The 19,670-nt window shown below is 44.8% G+C and overlaps 2 protein-coding genes across 2 annotated transcripts in view; both read left to right on the plus strand.

Annotated features, from left to right (window-relative positions):
- LOC309559451 (class I histocompatibility antigen, F10 alpha chain-like) overlaps window positions 1-19,670 on the plus strand; it is a 751,751-nt gene that overhangs the window by 384,223 nt on the left and 347,858 nt on the right. The gene's annotated exons all lie outside the window — the stretch shown is intronic.
- Window positions 4,561-19,670, plus strand: part of LOC309559450 (class I histocompatibility antigen, F10 alpha chain-like) — a 69,858-nt gene continuing 54,748 nt past the window's right edge. Inside the window, exons 1-2 of the mRNA XM_082262717.1 lie at window positions 4,561-4,700; window positions 11,507-11,767. Coding sequence (XP_082118843.1) covers window positions 4,628-4,700; window positions 11,507-11,767 — 334 coding nt within the window. The 5' untranslated portion in view covers window positions 4,561-4,627. The remainder of the gene's footprint in view (window positions 4,701-11,506; window positions 11,768-19,670) is intronic.

The raw sequence follows: 19,670 nt of genomic DNA on the forward strand, positions 1-19,670 counted from the left end.
CTTAAGTACAGTAGTGAAGTAGTTCTACTTAGTTACTATACATCTCTGAAGGAATGCCTTCTCCATATATAGGTATCCTCTGGAAGTCCCCAGTGACACCCGTGTGTTCCACCAACATACACAGAAATGCACGTTTCTATGCACATTCTGGGAATGCTTGAAAAACGCATTATATAGACGCATTGTACTGTTGGTGCTATTAATTTATTGGCTCCCCAAACATGGCCAGCAAATGTTTGTTTTGTCATTTGACAAAATACATGTCAAACATGCTAAAGTGCATTGTAGAAAAGTACCGAGCTCTGCACCAGAGTAAGCTGAAGGAACTTCTTTGGTGCACTTTTCAAACATCAGGAAACCTATTCAAGTGAAAGGGCCGCCCTATGCAGTCACACAAAAAAACACATAAAAACCCCATGTACTACACCGAGGTGTGAAAAAAATGAGGTTGAAGGATTATAAGAGGTGCATGGAAGTCAGCCAGCTCCCAGTCTGATGTACTCACCCTCCAGTCTGTCACCAACCAAGTAGACCTGTCTCATGATACAAAGAACAGGGGTTTAGTTGACACACATATGCAAACGCATGTGTAAGCTGCAGAGCCACTACACGGCACCCTGTTTTATCTGCAGTCCTAACACTTTCTAATTTAGTGTCTCCACACTGGGAGCACATGGCTGCTAATGGATGGATGGGGGAACAGGTGGGAGGGAGACAGCCCAAACCTCCCCCAACCCACCCCCATCCATGACTGGTCTGTTGTCTCAAAACTCAAATAACTAAGTTGTAACGATGGTACAAACTGGAAAGGACCAGCTGAGAAGCATTACACCTCCATCCCCTTGGTGGATGCAGTATAAAGACAGATTGGGATTTTATATATGGGGCATGGCCTGTAAAGCACAATGCCTTTCAACCCCTAATTACCTAATTACACCGAGGTGTGAGGGGGGCCAAAGGGTTGGTTTGACCGGCTACTCTGCCCCTAAGATCAGAAATTCTGAACCAATCGGTTACTTAAGTTAACCTTCTGGGGCAGTGATAGGGAACCTTGGCACTCCAGATGTTTTGGAACTACATTTCCCATCATGCTCATGTACTCTGCAGTGTAGTTGAGCATCATGGGAAATGTAGTCCCAAAACATCTGGGGTGCCAAGTTTCACCATCACTGTTCTAGGGTCTGTGTAGAAGGGCTTTTGTTTTCTGCAAGTGGGTTTTGCATTCCATACAAGTCTATGCACTGGAAACAGGTCAGACTCAGGTCAGAAGGAGGTAATGTGCGGGTAGAATGCACTTCCAATGAATTCTGAAATATCTCAGAAGCATCTTCCACCAATGTCACACTGATACCATTGCTACAAACAATATAGCTGTCATATATAAAGGGGGACTCTAGTGGCATAGAGAACAGGACTTCATATGGATAATACAAATGGCCCAGTTTTTTTTAACCAATTCACTATTGCAGTATGATTGAAGTGTTGGTTTACACTAGAATGCAGTGCGGGAAACCTTCATATCGTGTGCACTTCCCTCACTGCATTATAAAAGCACTGCACTTGCAATCTGCAGTGGGTGTCAGTGCAATGCTCATGACCCCCCAAATGGAGGTTGCATATAAACAGCATTTGACTGCACCAGATTGCATGGGACAATAGTTGCTGTGCATGCAATACTTTTGGTGCAGTCTGGGGTGATTTCAGTCCATTCAAATAAATGCTCTGAAATCGCACTGCACCTGGATTGTATGTGAATTGTAGAGGGACGCAAGAACCTTCCTATGAGATTCATGAGGTGAACTGACCCTGAAACAGAGGAGTGGTGGACATGCGATTCTGAAATGCAGGTTATAAATGGTTCCACAGAAAACCCCATGGGCAGCCAGTGTGTATATGAATTACTGTCATCTGAACTCTCATCAGAAAGCACAGATCATATACACTGTACAGAGCCAATCAGAGTGACTCTGTACCTTGTGACTGCTGTCATGACCAATCACAATGATTGCAAATGTACAGTTTACATATAAAGTGGTATTTAATTAAAAAAATTTAAAAATACAGACAGGGAGTGTTTTTATGGGAGATGAGACCTGATGATCTCTTCTATCAAAAGCCCCACCTGTCAGTGGTAATGTACACTGAGCTGTGCTTGCACACATCAATGTACCTTATGTCACTAGATCTATGCCACGGTGATGTGGCTCCTAACGTCATTGCAGCCTGGCCATTGAGGATGAACACACAGAACCTGTAAGAAAGATTGGGGGGAAGATGGAAGTAGCTGGGATCGGGGATTGAGCAGCACTAGAGGGCACATTATGGAATAACCCACCTAGGGGCCCCTTTTAGATAAAAAAAAGGAATTTCCATCCCCTCCCCCTCACTAAGGAGGAAGAGGATTTATCAATAAAGAATTGTACGCAGATTTAAGGTGGAGGGTTTAACCTCTTCCCATCCGGCTCACAGTAATGTTACTGCTGGTGGGATGTACAGGCACCGCCACATACATGTACTGTATGTCAGCAGCCAGTTTCCGGGTTTAGGGCACGCATGCCGATCTGTACTGTGAATCGCTACAGCACAAGTTTGTCAGCCGCTCCCGGCCAATGATTTTGGTTGTGGACCTGTTGATCTGCTGTAGCCAATCACAGCACAGAGTCCTGTGTTTACAAACACACAGAGCTCTGTGCACAGTTCAGTAACCTGGCTATTTCCTAGAAAAACTGCCAGATGTGTTAGTAAAAGCAGAACATATTACACACATTACACTTGTTACACACACAGTTAACCCCTTGATTGATCCTCTATGTTAACCCCTTCCCAGCCAGTGTCATTAGTACAGTGACAGTGCACAGTTTTATATCACTGTATTAGTGTCACTAGTGATGTCAGTGTCAGTTAGTGAACCTCCAAGCGAGGATCTGTTAGTGCTAGATTGTCCACCACACTATCACAGTCCCACTATAAGTGTCTGATAACCGCCATTACCAGTATAGCGTCATAGCTTGCTTAATTCCAGAATAAATACCAGAGTTTGTAGAGACTATAACTTTTACACAAACCAATTAATATACACGTATTGTGATTTATTTATTTTTTTAACCAAAGAGGTAGCAAAATACATCTTGGCCTGTATTTAAAAAGAAATCTGATTTTTTAAATTGTTTTATTGGATATTTTATAACAGAAAGTAACAAATATTGTTTTTTTGTTTGTTTTTTTCAAACATTTTGGTCTTTTTTGCATATTTAAATAAAAAAATTAAAAATCCAGCGGTGATCAAATACCATCACAAGAAAGCTCTGTTAGTGTGAAAAAAATATTTATATAATTAAATGATATAAATGTAATTTGGGTACAATGTTGCATGATGGAGCAATTGCCAATTAAAATAGTTCAGTGCTGAATAACCCTCCCGAGGGTCAAATGGGTAGTTGATTGTTGGATTTTTTATAACCCCCCCCCCCCCCCCCTGTACATCTCATCTCCATTCTGTCTTTTTATGTCAGCTGTATATTATTGTCTCTGTCTCCCCAGTCCTCCACCTTAACCCCTTCATCTCCATCCTCCCACTGTATGTGACCTGTAAATTAACCCCTTCACTTCCCCCTCCCTCTGTATGACCTGTACATTTAATGTGCTCTATCTATTGTACTATGACCAAGTCCCATGTTTTTAACTACCTCAATGCCAGCATGCTTCTTCATTTCTCCAAAAATTGAGATAAAAATGAGATCACCTTGGGGTGTCTACTTTCCAAAAAGCGTCCATTCCTGGTCTGTTATTTCCCTCCTGGGATTTCTATTTGATGTGTTTATAACAGAAAGTTAGGGAAATCTTTTTTACTTTTGTTCTTTTTCTTTTATATAATAAAAAATAAATAAAATCCACCAAAATAAAGCTCTATCTGTCTAAAAATAATATAAAATGAATGTGGGTACAGCGTTTCATTACTGAGTCATTTTAAAAGTATCCCAGCCCTGGAAAATGGTCTGGTAATGAAGGGTTATGACAGGCTGGTTCTCAAGGGGTTAATCTGGCCACATATGTTACAATCTGATCTCACAATCTCCTTCTTCTAACAGTTCTGTAGATTCAACTTCTTTCTGATTGGATACAAATGTAATTGATTGTTTATACACTTATATTACTAGCCCCTCCCATCCTGGTAATGGGCACTAATAGGTGACCCCCATTTCCCAGCATTGTCCTGAGTGTGTCTGTATGTCAGTGGGGGGTCATTAGATTGTAAGCTCATTCTCTGGTGTAAAATGGTGCGGAGGGTTCTCTGTAGATCAATAAGTAGAGATCCCTCCTGTGATTGGTCTCTGGGAATTCCTGTGGATCTCTCCCATGCCCGGTATTAGGAGATGATTGGGGGGATTTGGGGGATTCCTAGAATTCTATTGGTGGAATGTCTCCAGATTTCACTTTCACTTTGTGGCTTCTCATCTCCAACCTTCGTTCTGTTATTCTGCCCGGTAACTGCTGATCCTCTATGTAATCATTTTCCTATTGGATAGAGAGGAAGTCTCCTCCAATCAGCACAGAGCTCCGCCTTCCTGTACACAGAGTGTCCTGAGCTGGGTGAAGTGGAAGGTGTCGTGTTTTGGGGCCTCTATAGATGAGAGCGGGGAGGATGAAGATGATGACCCCCCTCATCCTGATTATTCTGGGGGTGTCAGGGGTGGAGTGTGGTAAGTAGAGGACAATATAGATGACATCTTGTCAGTGGGGGAGGGGGGATGTATAGAATGGTAGAAATCAATGTTTAGTGATAAAGGTAGAAGTATTGTGGAAGTGACAACCATGTCCTGTCTGTGTGAAGATGACAATACGGCTCTCCAGGCTCTGAAGGATCTTTATTGATCTTGTGTACGGAGCTGATGATGGATGGAGAGGTCGGGGGGTCAGAAGACATTACAATGTATCAGCTGACAATACATTTCACCTTCTCACTCATCACACCTATTTCCTATTATACATCTCATCCTGGAGGGGGCGCTGTGCTCAGCCTCATCCTGGAGGGGGCGCTGTGCTCAGCCTCATCCTGGAGGGGGTGCTGTGGTCAGCCTCATCCTGGAGGGGGCGCTGTACTCAGTCTCATCTGTCAGATGGGAAATATAACTAAGAGTAAAACTTTTATTTCAGATTTGGATGGAGTGGTGAGGGGTTAGAGCCTCTGTCAGGTTTATATTGCTGTCTGTGTCCCCATTATGTAGATTCACCCTCTCTATGTGTCCTGATCACCAATGTCACCGGGAATAAAACTGAGAAGCCATCTAACATTTTGTGTTGTCACGAGAAGAAGAATAGAGGAGAAATTTTCCAATGGGGTCACTGTGACACCTAAACCAGGATTTCCTCTCACTTCCAGTTGAGTCTATAGGACAGGAAGTGAGGAGAAATTCTCCTAACGAGACACAGATGGAAAAATACAGAGGTCAGCTAAAATAAAAATAGTTTTGGCTCTAGGTATTCTTTTAGGCTGCATTCACACCTGAGCGTAGCGTTTTCACGCGTTTTTTTAGCACAATTTTTACCGCGTTTTACAGGCGTTTTTGTGCAGGCATTTTTAGGTTGACTAGTGACCAATGTAAAAAAATAAAAACGCCTGTAATCTGCCCAAAAAGAAGCTCATGTACTTTTTTGAGCGTTCGGCGTTTTGCTTATAACGTCAGAACGCTGAGATGTGAACAGAGGCCATTGAAATGAATAGGATTTGTCTTGTTGGAGCGTTTTTTGAGCTGATCCTAGAGCAGAAAAACGCCCCAAAACGCCTAGATGTGAAAGTAGCCTAAAACTCAACTTTGTTGATAACTTTTCCTATTTCAGTTTTGGAGAGATCAGGGAAGGGTTAGGACATCTGGCAGCATTTTATTGCTCTTTGTGCTACTATGAGAGAGATTTTCCCTCACTTCCTATCCAGATGATGGGTGTCACACAGAGCAGGAAGAGAACATAAATCTCTCTATGGGGACACAGACTGTGTAACCTCTTCTCTATCAGAGCAATTTTTCATATATGTTAGTATTAATATTTTTTGCTAAAAAAAGTCACTTTAAGCCCCCAAACAATGATTTATTTTCCATAAGCAAACGGCATTTCCAAATAAATGATGGCAGATGTAATTTCTTATGTCACAAAATGTTTTTGCAACTGTTTAACAAACTCATATTTTAAGAAAAAAATAAACTAAAATAAATTTTAGCACAAACACAATATAATACTCAATGTTTGATAATTTAGAAATATGGGGTTGTGTTGAATAAATATATACTATATATACCATGTCTAAAAAGTGCCGGCAGCCGGCCGCTCTGTTCCGTCGAGAAATGCATCCGACGGACTGTGCACACGCTAATGACGTCAACCCCAGCTGATCGGAGAAATCAGCTGGAGTGACGTCACTTACGGAGCATGCGCAGTCCGTCAGATGCACTATCCAATGGGAGGCATTATCCGACAAGACACCGGCATTCTTATAGACCCCAGATCTCTCCATAAAGAGGACCTGTCATGTCTTATTTCTATCACAAGGGATGTGTATGTTTCTTGTGATAGGAATAAAAGTGATAAAAAAAATAAAGGGACAATGTAACAAAATAAATAAAAATGTAAAGTGCCCCCCTGTCCCCCCCCTTGGTCACACACAGAAGTGAACACATACGTAGGTCATGCACACATATGTAAACGGTGTTCGCAGCACACATGAGGAATCACCACGAGTGTTATAGTGAGAAGAATAATTCTACAGCTAGGCCTGCTGTGTAACTCTAAACTGGTAACCACTGCTCCATTTTATTCTCTAGGGCCTCTGCCTACAAATATATCATGTTTGGGAGTTCTGAGTAATTTTCTAGCAAAAAAAAAAAAAATCCTGATTGATACATGTAGGAGAGAAATGTCAGGATTGGGCTGGGAGTAGTTAAAGTTACAGCCAACAATAAAACCCGACTGACATTCTAACCCTTCCTGACTCCAACCAAACATAAAAAAAAAAATATGTTCCTATAGAGCTCTGCTTTAACCTCGATTTTAAAGTGTATGTTACCCCCACAATACATATCAGCCCTATGTGTCTGTGTCTTCATGTTATTAGTGATCACTGCAGCCGGTTATTTATTCTTTTCTTCTTTTGCTCAGAAATATCTGGTGATCCCGCCACTTGTGATTGGTTCTTGTGTATTTTTTAATGTGCTGCAAAATATTTCCAACACCCATTGCAGTGCTTTCATTTTTCTTTTCTATTTCCCTTCCATGCTATTGTTGTGCCCTGCAGCAGGCTATGATGTGTAATAGAATGATAAAATGTGCTGTGCAGAAATACATGTCCCATTATTCTCATTGCACACCGACATAATACTTTCCTGGGAGATGAAGAAATAGGATTTGGGGCAAATCTCCTTGTCCTTGTGTTGGGACTGTGCTGAGTAATGCTGCGTTAGGCTGCTGGTGTGAATGGGCCCCAATCTTCTATAGAATGTGTAATGTATTCTCAGCCATCATTTATCTTTCTATCATTTTTATTATAGTAGAAGATGTGATCTCATCCCTTGTACAGGACAAGTCATAGTGTGGACACTCAGTGGCATCACTAGGGTTGGTGTCACCCGGTGCAGCAGTGGCGGCTCGTCATATGGGGCAAAGGGGTGCAGCCCCCCCATCCATGCCTCCGGCCCCCTAATCTACATGCGGGGCCTAGGGGTATGACCCTAGGGGCGTGATTCTAACTGTAGAGGGGCGTGGCTTGTGAAGTAATTAGCAGGATTACTTCACAAGTAATAGCAGGATCGCATAGCCTCTGTCATTACTTCAGGGAGAATGACAGACGGCTGTGTTTACATCAGCCGTCTGTCCTTCTCTCACTACTGCGGGAGATCGCGAGTGGCCGGCGGCCATCGGAGCCGCTGGTCACACTACCTGGCTCCCAAGGTAATGAGCGGGGGCGGGAGCGCGCTGCCGGTGGCGCACGCTCGCTTCCTACAGTCTCCTGAGCGAGCGACGTAGGGCTACGTCGCTTTGCCCAGCAGTGGCAGAGTGCCACAGTAAATGTACGGTTGGCGGGGCGGAAGTGGTTAAAACGAAGCCCTGACATGGTCACCCGATCACCGCTGAGGGAGCCGTCATGTTCCCTCAACATCTTCTCCGGGTTCGGCGGCTCCGGCGCTGAGTGGCCGGAGCCGTGATGACGTCACTCCCCCACATGCGTGCGGGAGTTACTTTCCAGCAAGGATCCGGCAAAGAGCTCTGAAGGTCCACCGGACCTTCAGAGAACATGTGCCACTGGTTTCAGCAGCTGCATGCAGGACGAATATCTCTTAAACCGTGCAGGTTTAGGAGATATTAATTATACCTACAGGTAAGCCTTATTATAGGCCTTATTATGGGCTTACCTGTAGGTAAAAGGTAAAAAGTGGAGTATACTACGCTTTAACAATGTTGATAATCATTTGCTGAAGGCTCTTTTTTATTTTTTGACAGCTGTGAGTGAGCAGAGAACAGCTCTATAAGAATCAAGGACATGTCGTTTTAAGATCGTGAAGGGGGGGGGGGGTGGTGAAACGAGATCACAATTTTTTCATGATTAACCATGCAGCTCTAGACCCCCCCTCAGTACAGACCCCCCTCCACTTAGTGTAGATCCCCTCTGTCAGTACAGACCACCCCTCCAAGTATAGTCTCCCCCCCTCAGTACAGGCCTTTCCTCAATATAGACCCCCTCCACCAAATATAGTCCCTCTCAGTATAGACCCCCCTCCCTTAGTACAAACCCCCATCAGTATAGATCCTCCCTCCCCTTATGCACCTGGGCAGCGGGTGGGGGAGGATTCGGTCATTGCAGAGAGTGAAGTGTATATTTTTTATACTTTAACTACTTCTGGGCCGGAAGGTTTTACCCCCTTAATGACCAGGCCATCTTTTGCGATTCGGCACTGCCTTACTTTAACGGGAAATTTTGCGGTCGTGCGACGCTGTACCCAAATAAAATTGATGTCCTTTTTTCCCCGCAAATAGCTTTCTTTTGGTGGTATTTGATCACCTGTGCGATTTTTTTTCCAATTCTGTAAAAAACAATATTTTTCACTTTCTGCTATATAATATTCCCCAAAAAAATTAAAAATTAAATTTTTTCATCATTTTAGGCCAATTTGTATTCTGCTACATATTTTTATTTAAAAAAATCCCAATAAGCGTATTTTGATTGGTTTGCGCAAAAGTTATCGTGTCTACAAACTAGTGAAAAGATTAATGTCATTTTTATTTATTTGTTTATTTTTTACTAGTAATGGCGGTGATCTGTGATTTTTAATGGGACTGCGACATTGTGGCGGACAGATTGGACCCCTAACTGACATTTTTGACACTTTTGGGAGTACCAGTGACATTAATTCAGTAATCAGTGCTAAAAATATGCACCTTTACTGTACTAATGACACTGGCAGGGAAGGGGTTAACACAGGGGCGATCAAAGGGTTAAGTGTATGTCTAGGGGGTCTTTTCTAACTGTGAGGGGGATGGGCTTGTGGAATCCACACAGGGACCTGTGATCCTAAATAGGAGGGTCACCGGCACTCTGTGTTCCAGAGAGAACAACAATCTGCTTTGTTTACATCAGCAGACTGTCGTTCTCTCTCCATGGGGAGCGATCGCTGGTGCCCAGCGGCAATTGCGGCCTCTGGATCTGTGGATCGGCTTCCCTGCTGCCTAATGATGGCGTGAGTGCGCCCCCAGGAGCACTCCCGCGAACTGCGCAGCTGAGCCAGCCTGCCGTAGTATATCTGCGGCGAGTGGTCAGCAAGTGATTAAATGAAAGGGACAGCGTGCTGCGCTGAATCATGCACCACACTAACCAGTGGGCAATGCAGCGCGGGCAGAACATGTACATGTGTGAATTCACCCTTACAGAAATGAGACATTTTATAACTCCTCTTTATGTTTTAGAGCCGGTTCACACTGGGGCGACTTGGTCACCTGACAAGTCGCCGTGGGTCGCCTGCCATAGATTAGCACAGGACCCATTTTAATAGGAGCGACATAAGTCGCTCCGACTTAGAAAAAGGGTCCTGTACTACTTTGGGGTGACCTGGAGCGACCTGCATTGACTTCAATGATATGAAGTCCGTGCATATCGCTCCGAGGTCGCGGTGCGCACTGTGCACCGCGACTTCACAGGTCGCCCCGGCAAGTCGGGTCGCCCCTATGTGAACCGGCGCTTAGTGCTCTTCTGTATTGCTTTATTTTACATGTTGTTGCAAACAAAATAAAGAATAAAATCCGCACTGTAAGGCTCGGGTCTCACTACTGCAATCTGATTTTCATCCGATTTCAGTGGATTGCAATTTGCTGTGTTTTGGATGTGATTTGCATATTGAATGGGCAAAAATGCGCTGCTATTCACACCAAAGTAGTACAAGAACCTTTTACCAAATCGCACCACACAGAGTTGCATTGATGTGAATGATTTCCATAGTCATGCAATTCTGTGTGATTTAGGTTGGATGTGAAATTGCACAAGTGTGATCCAGGCCTAAAACAGAGCGCAATTTACTGCACCGCACTCACTGTACATTGTGGGGGCTGCATTGCTAACATGGGGTCACATGTATTTATTATCTGTCACAGTGAATTGGCAGATCATTTATAGTGAATGGACGGCCTTACATGAATGACAATGTGCATTGTATCCCCCATTACCACACCGCAAGGTAATGCAGAAGTGTGAATTCAGCGCTAAAGGGAAGCCGGGATTTCATCACACAGGGCTGAGAAACGATCACTTCAATCCCCTCCGCTCCCCCCCACCATCTACTCACCATTATTCTTCTCCTATTACATTCAGATGTTGGGAGTTATTGCATGCAATCTCACCATTTATTATCATAAATTGTCCCTCCATGATTGCAAGCTCTGTGTGCGCAACCATCTGCACACTCAACACCCAACAGCATGGGATATCGGTGCAGTCAGGAGGAGGGGCAATTACAGAAGGAAGCGCTGCGCGGCTCTCTGCAGCAGCTGAAAGCCAGTTTCTCCCCCTCCTGCCAGCTTTCAGCTGCTGCGGGGAGAGACACAGACACAGAGCATCGTTCCTTTAATTACTTCTCCCACACCGATCCCCCTCCCTGTTCTGCCTGCTTCTGATTCCCCCCCCCCCCCGTGTGCCCCCCTTTCACTGTGCCACCCTCCATCCTACAGCACTGCAGGCTTCCCTGTCCTGTAAAAAAATAACACATTGTAAAAAAAAAATTAAACACTGTAAGAAATAATTTTTTTTTATTTTTATTTTTTCTAAATGTAAAAAACAGTTAAAATGGGATAATTCTCACAAGTTCTCTGTTACTGTATGTTTGTGTCCACTAATAATGATTTTAGTGTATTTTTCGTGAATATTGTCAATTCGGGGGAGGGGGGCTGCCAGGTATTATTAATGTCTTCCCAGCATTATAGTGTGTGATGTGTAGAGGATGTATATATAACCGTCTGTATGTCTCTCTATCAGACAGTCACACTCTGCGATATTATCACACCGGAGTCTCCTCTCCGGGATCCGGACTCCCTGTGTACTCTTCTGTCGGATATGTGGATGATCGGGAGATATCAAATTATAACAGTGACACCCGGGAGGTTCTTCCCAAGACTGAGTGGATGAAGAAACTGGAACCTGAATACTGGGAGGGACAGACACAAATAGGTCGGGGCATGGAGCCTGTTTACAAACACAATGTACAGACAGCGATGAAGCGATACAACCAGACTGGAGGTGAGACAATTCTTACATTTCTATTTCTTTATTACACTGAATACAAACTCTGCAGACAGGATACAGGGGGGGAGGGGAGAGATGAGACATTCTATGAGACAGATTTATAGAAGATCACAGCTTGATGAATAAATTCCTCCCTCATCTGATCAGAATTCTCATCACATCTATAAAATATACACAACGACTTCTTCTAGGAATCCTGGAGTGAGAGAGATATGGAGGCGCCATAGCCGACCTCTAAGGCCTCATGCACACGGGACGATTTTACAGCGAATGTTTTTGGTGTCAGACGTTTCTTCCTGCAGCCAGGAATCTCCCCCATGTTCTCCTATGTCTCCATGCACACACAGCTCTTATCAGCAGTTTTTATCAGAGGGGTTTTCTGGCTGGAAAAATCCCAGAATTAGTGATCTGAGAGGAGATTTTCAGCTATAAAAACGCTCTAACTCTGATAGAAGCTTAAAAACGCTGAAAATGCGACTATTCTGCGTTTATCAGCGTTTTTGAGCCGTAAGTTTTTGTGGGAATTTAGTTTTGCTAAAAAAAACGCTTCTGCAAAAAAAGCTGACAAACTCCTTCTACAGCTTTCTATGGCGTTTTGCTAACATCCAGTGTGCATGAGGCCTATACTCCGCTCCCTATCTGCCCGACTCTCATCCTCATTCATTGATTTCCATATATTTGGGGTCATGACCCCAGAACAAGAAGCTAGATTAAAGTGTATGTCCAGTCAAAGCTTTTTTTCTTAGTTTTGAATAAGGTGTGGAAAGGTAAGTACCCCTGCCAGGTTTTTACTCTCACTTCCTGTCCTACTGACTACATTTTACCAAACCAAAAGTCAGGGAAATCTCTTACAGCAACACAGTTATAGATAAGTATGATTTTATTATTAGAGTAGAGGAAGGATAGAACTCATGTCAGATATTTCATTCTGTCTTTGTCTGTCGCAGAGTTTTCCTCACTTCCTGTTTTGGTTGTCAGCAGAACAGGAAATGAGCCGAATTCTCTCTAATGGAGCCCCGGGGAGCAATAAAAACTCTGCAGGAGTTGTAATCCTTCTTCACTCTCTCCAAAACTGGGAAAAACGTTATTGGCTGATTTACACTTCAAGACTTCGCTGTGACTTCACTTGCTGCATGCTTTTTCCCATGTGAGTGAATCGGAGTATTAGTGACAAAGGAAATCCAGCCAACAGTTCTAGGAGAATGTCAGCAATGGGAGGCAGCAGACTTCTCTCAGTACAGGCTGTGTGTCTTATTTAACCCTCTGACAGCCATACAGATGTAATGCAGTACAGGATCATCATGATGACAGTTAAGGGGTAAAACGCGCTCAGTGCTGCAATAACAGTTGTGATCGGTTTCTGTTCTCCTCTGTATTAGTCCCGGTAATCATTATCAGCCAATCAGAAAGTGAGGGGAAATATTACAATGACCGAGACAGCAAAAATCCCCTAATGGGGGTGTAACCCTTCCCTACCCCATCTAAAGACTAAAATAGTTTCATCTATACATACACTTTAATTAGATGAAGGTATGATGAGGTGCCAGTACATATCACAGCCTTATCAGCCTGGCCCTCAGGGGTTCACACACTCTGAGTCCGGTTCATATCAATGCAATTTGTCATGCAACTTTTACTTCAAAGTCGCATGACAAGTCGCATTCCATGTATTTCAATCAGAGGATCTTAATTGCCACAATTCAAGTCGCAGTGACAAAAAAAATGTTCCTGCACTACTTTTGTACGACTTTCAATGCGATCTGGCCCCATAGACTTTTATGTTCTCTCACGGAAGTCGCATCAGTATAGATAAGAATGGCATTTTGGAGGATCTTTTTTTTTTTTTTTTTTTTTTTTTTTAACCCTCCCCTCTCCTCCCTGGTCATCCTTGCTGCCTAAATCTCAATCACACCTGAGCATAGCAGAAACGCATCTTCCTGCTCGCATTTATTTGTGTTTTTTACTTTTTTTTTCACGCCTAAAAACACATCACACATAGAGCAACCCATTCACTTAAATGGGCCGCCCTACACAGAACAAACGCCCCAAAGTAGCTCAGGAACCATTTTGGTTGTGAAGTGTCACACATTTGGGATTGATTGTAGCACATTTTGTTACACAGCAGAACATGCGTCTGCTAACCACGATTGGGGTGTCAGTAACAATTAGTCTGAATTCACATCTGCGCATTTCTGAACGTGCCGCAACCTGCACAGAACACGTGCGATTTTCCTCATTTTTAAGAAATGCGCGGCAAGCAGACATTGCTTTGCCATTTAGGCTGTGTTCACATCTGTGTGTTTCCAGACGCATGGCAACCCACACTGTAAACGCAGCTGCGAACACAACCTAAATTTCAATCCACGTTTTCTGCACGGGGTGCCGCACATTGAGAAATACGCAGATGCAAACGCAGTCTAAATAGCAGTGTTAATTTTGGCATCAAATTTCAATTTAGTTTTAGTTATAGTCTTTTGACTAAAATGCCATTTTAGTTTTAGTCGTATTTTAGTCATCTGAATTGTTTTAGTTTTAGTCATATTTTAGTCTACTAAAATCTCATACATTTTAGTCAACTACAAATACAATAGGTTTAGGTAATTGTAATGCATTATTTAAACATTTCTCTAGCATTTCCAAAAGAATTGTATACTCCTGGAGTAAAAATCTAATAATATGTTATTATAAGGTTTGAACACGCACTACAGATACAGATTTAATGCCGGTTCACACTGCCGCGACCTCTAAGTCGCCTCATAAGGGGCAACTTGTTAGCGCGACTTTCAGTGCGACTTCAGCGCTACTTTGCGCGTATTCAGCGCGACTTGTATGATAGACGACTTTGTACGACTTTGTATTTGGCCAATCAGTATATGATGGTTCTGGGTCATGCTCAAACACACAAAAAAAAGTTCTTAAAAATTGTCGTTTTTGATAGAGATCCAATTATTGAAAAAAAAATAAATGAGATTTCTCTATCACTCATTGACAGACGTAGTCCTCGGTGATTCATCACCCTCGGGTTATGCTGCCTCCGCAGGAGTAGGACTAGACAGGAAATAGAAAATGCTCTGGCCACACCCCAGGGGCAGTCCCAGAGGGTATATCCTCTCTCCCTCTGCTACAGCAAATCAGTTTTTTTCTGTCTAGTTAGGAGTAAGGACCTAGATACCTTGTTGGGATCTTCGGTCCTGGCAGGAATTTTTTCTTAAAAAGATTTTTTAGACAGCTTTTTTTCTCCAGTGTTCCTGTGAGAGCTTCAAGCAAGAAAGCTGAACTGGGCGACGGGCTGGATGTTGAGATCTAGTGGTCACCCCAGTTCAGCCTACGAGCGCGTGCAGGCCATAGCTCCGCGCTGGGTCAGCCGCGACATAGTCCCACTGGACGGGGACTGACCTTGCGAGTTAAACGTCTCGCTAAAACGCCAAGGACCATGAGTCACGGCGTCTGGATTGGTCGACAGCCCTCCCGCCCCGGTGGAGAGGGGTACTGTCAGGAGTTGGCGCCCGCCTGGTTCCGGTATGGTGAGTAGTATGTTCCCCCTTTCCCTCTGACGGGTCTTGTGGTGAACGCGGGCCCCTCGCTGTATGGTAAGGATGAGTTCCCCTCTATCCTATAACATGGCACAGATCCCCCTATTTTGAGTGTGATATTTGTGTACAAAAAGCCAGGAGGCTTGGTTTGGGAGCTGACAATCTAATTTGTAAAAATATTTTTATAAGAGAAAGTGTTTGTAATCAGTGGCAGCACTGGAAGCTTATTGTGATAATATAAGTATCCTACCAGTCAGAAGCCACGGACATGTCGATTGCCTCCCTAGTCAGGTCTCCAGCAATAGCAAGCCTTCTGATGGTTCTTGCGGTCCGCCTGGGCGGTATCATCGACCAGGCTAACTCCCCAGGTAGTGAAGGTGTTGTGGCTGCAGTCACGCTGCGGTGCAGCCGCCGCCATTGTTTTCTGGATCGCACGAGGCCGCCATTTTGGTGTAGCCTCGTGTCTCCAGCATGGGGGCGGCCATGTTTGATGTGTCAAACACCTCGTGGAGCTAGGGGAGGCGCCGGAAGGCGTGCAGAGGGGCGGAGCCGCCTCCTTTCTTCCCGGGGAGCCAGCCAAGAGACTTCCTGTCGGTTCGAGACAGTGCTGAGACAAGTGCAGTGGAAAACTCTGAGCATCAGGTGGTGAGCCTGGGGGGCTATATCTCTCTCTCTCTCGTTCGATAGGGGTCCCTAAGCAGCTAACACTGAGGGGCTTTGTGGCGCTGGGGGTCTAAAAAAAAAAAAAAAAAAAAGAAAGTTTTATTTTTGGATTTAAAATTCCCGGGTAGTAACTGGAATTATTATGGACCCTGCCACACAAACATCCCCACCTGTTTCCCTCAAGGGGACTACGGGACCCGCCGGTGCACAGAGTATAGACGCATTTACATCAGCTTTGGAGTCTTTGGTGGCTCGGGTGGAGACGGCCTGTCAGGGTCGGGGGTCTAGAAAGCGACCCCCGCCTACCCCTATACTATCTGACACCTCTGACTCAGATTCAGAGATGGTCACTGCAGCTGCAGGTCGCTCTGCAAGGGCTGTTATCTCAGGTATAGTTCTCTCAGACAGTGAAGAGGACGATCATTCTTCCGCCATTATTCGGGAAAAAGCTTTGGTGGACGCACTAGTTGTAGCGGTGCGGGAAACTTTAAGGCTGGAGAGTTTACCTGCAGAGGCAACTGAAACGGAAATTCCCTTTGGTACTAACAAACCCACCAAGACGGTGAAGGTTTTTCCTGTACCCAAGTGTTTTGATAATAAAATTAAAGAAGAATGGGAGCATTCTAAACGTACCTGTACTATTTCCAAACGCATTGCTAGACGCTATCCGTTTGAGGAATCCCTCATTAAGAAATGGACGGTACCACCAGTGGTGGACCCACCTATTTCCAGACTGAATAAAGCAACGGTTATTCCAGTAGAGGACACTTCGTCTTTCAAGGATCCGGTGGATCGGAAGGTGGAAGCAGAGTCCCGCACCATTTTTTCCCTGATAGGTTCAGCATTTAGACCAGTAATTGTCATTGGTCTAGTTTCCCAGACACTTACGGAGTGGGCGAGAGTGGTGCGCCAGGACCTGAAGGGGAAAGATATCCCTCAGGGAACATCTGAATTGATGGAACAAATCATACAAGGGCTGCAGTTTGTTTGTGATGCAGCCTTGGATGCTACCCCCCTATTGGGGCATGCATCTATGTCAGCAGTAATCCTCAGACGTGTGCTGTGGTTAAAATGTTGGTCAGCGGACCTAGGTTCCAAAAAGACCTTAACAAATCTCCCCTTTCAGGGGAATCGCTTATTTGGAGCCACCTTAGATGAGATCATTAAGGATGCCACTGGAGGCAAGAGCACTTTCTTGCCACAGGCTGCTAAAGCTAAGGGACCTCGTAACAAGCGAGGACCTTTCTTTACTGCCCATAAAGGGTTCGCACGCCCGGCTGGAACCAGCGGGAAAGGCAAGACTCCTCCAGGAGGGTTCAAAAAGGGCTGGTCGGACAAACAAAGGACCGACTCAGCCAAACCCGAAGCAAAGAATTACACAGCCTGAAGGTGCGCCCCCACCCGGTTTGAGGGTGGGGGGACGTCTTCACCGGTATTCAGGGCATTAGATCGAGCATCGATCACTGCTACCGGTGCGATTCTTCCCTTCCAACATTTAAGTACTACAGGGAGTGGCAGTTACCGTTCCCTGAACAGATCTTTTTCCTTACCTTTTCCAAAAATTAGTCTCAGTCCCCCACAAGAAACGGATCTGGTTGAACAGACAGACCGAGAAGCCTCTAGCCAGGCGACTTCGGGTCAGGAGGTTCAACCAGAAGAGATCACCGTTCCGGATAGGAATCAGGTGTCTGATAAATGTGTGGGAACAGAGAATGAGCAGACTGAGGGTCGGGCCAGATAGCTCTAGGGCCGCCTGGTTCAGATCCAGTCAACGCCAGTGGTCCTAGAAATTCTAGGCTGGCCTCGTCTAGCCGGTCTGGCCGACTTGGACGGACTGGTCACGGACGTTCCTTGGGAACTTCGTCTCAGGGAGTGTCTGCGGTCTCAGGGACCAATCTTCCATCGTGCTTTACAGTCGCTGGTTTTAATGGCTTGGCCATTGAGACCCAGGTACTGAAGGACAGAGGGTTGTCAGCTTCAGTTATTCCTACCCTTATTAAAGCAAGGAAAGCGACTTCCAGCAAGGTCTATTATCGCACTTGGAAGACTTATATCGCGTGGTGCGAATCTTTAGGGATTCCTCCACGTACTTATTCGGTTACCCGAATACTAGCCTTTCTGCAGAAAGGGGTTGAGCAGAAACTAGCTTTGAGTACCATCAAAGGTCAAGTTTCAGCATTAGCAATCTTCTTTCAGAAACCTTTAGCTACCAGGTCCTTGGTGCGTAATTTCATCCAGGGGGTGCGGCACCTGGCTCCTCCAGTCCGCGCGCCCTTACCGCCCTGGGATCTTAATTTGGTTTTGACGGTTCTACAGAAACCTCCCTTTGAAAACATCAGGGAGATTCCCTTGCTTACTTTATCCCAGAAGGTAGCCTTCTTGGTGGCTATCACTTCTGCACGCAGGGTGTCAGAACTGGCTGCATTATCATGCCAGTCCCCATACTTAGTGATGCATAGGGATAAGGTAGTGCTTCATCCTAAACCATCCTTTCTTCCAAAGGTGGTTTCAGATTTTCATCTGAATGAAGATATTGTACTACCTTCCTTGTGTCCTCAGCCCAAGCATCATCGGGAACATGCGTTGCATTCCTTAGATGTGGTTCGGGCAATCAGGGTATACCTGAAGGCTACGGAATCGTTCCGTAAGACGGATTCACTCTTTGTGATCACGGATGGCCCCAGAAAAGGGTTGCCTGCATCTGCCGCGACCATTGCCAGATGGATCAGACAGACGGTGGTACAGGCTTATTCTATTAAAGGTCGGAGTCCTCTGTTCCCTGTTAGGGCGCACTCCACTCGAGCGCTCAGTACTTCCTGGGCCTTCCGCCATCAGGCATCAGTGGTCCAGGTATGTAAGGCGGCCACCTGGTCGTCGGCACATACATTTACAAAATGTTATAAGATTGATGTGATGGCATCGGCGGATGCCTCATTTGGCCGCAAGGTTTTGCAGGCCGCAATTTGAGGGGACCGGTGGTCTACCTCGAGGGTTTTTTTCTGTTGAAAAACTTTTTTGTTGAGTCTCATCATTGAGGATGAGCATTGTAGACTTCTAGTGGGCACCGGTTGGGCCTTCTAGATTTGGATTTGATTTTCCCACCCCTCATTTGTGATACTGCTCTGGGACTTCCCGAGGGTGATGAATCACCGAGGACTACGTCTGTCAATGAGCGATAGAGAAAAATAGATTTTTGTAAAATCTTACCGTAAAATCCTTTTCTCTTAGCTCATTGACAGACGTAGTACCCGCCCCTCTGTTTTGGAGTTGGGTTGGGTTAAATTCTCTAACACTGCTTTGTGACATAACTGATTTGCTGTAGCAGAGGGAGAGAGGATATACCCTCGGGGACTGCCCCTGGGGTGTGGCCAGAGCATTTTCTATTTCCTGTCTAGTCCTACTCCTGCGGAGGCAGCATAACCCGAGGGTGAGGAATCACCGAGGACTACGTCTGTCAATGAGCTAAGAGAAAAGGATTTTACGGTAAGATTTTACAAAAATCAATTTTTCTTTGGACTTAGTGTCTGGGGGGTATAAAAAGTGTACCTGTGAAGTTTCAGCTCTGTAGCATGTCCAGAACCAGAAAAAAAAAGATAATTTTTCTTAGAATTTTTAGTAGCACAGGGAGGTGGCTCCACTCCACCTGGGCGGTTTTGTTGCAGGCGTTTATCGCTAAATAGACACTAAATCCAAAAAAAGTC

This window comes from Pelophylax lessonae (assembly GCF_965119305.1).
Source record: "Pelophylax lessonae genome assembly, chromosome: 7".
Taxonomy (NCBI): Eukaryota; Metazoa; Chordata; class Amphibia; order Anura; family Ranidae; genus Pelophylax; species Pelophylax lessonae.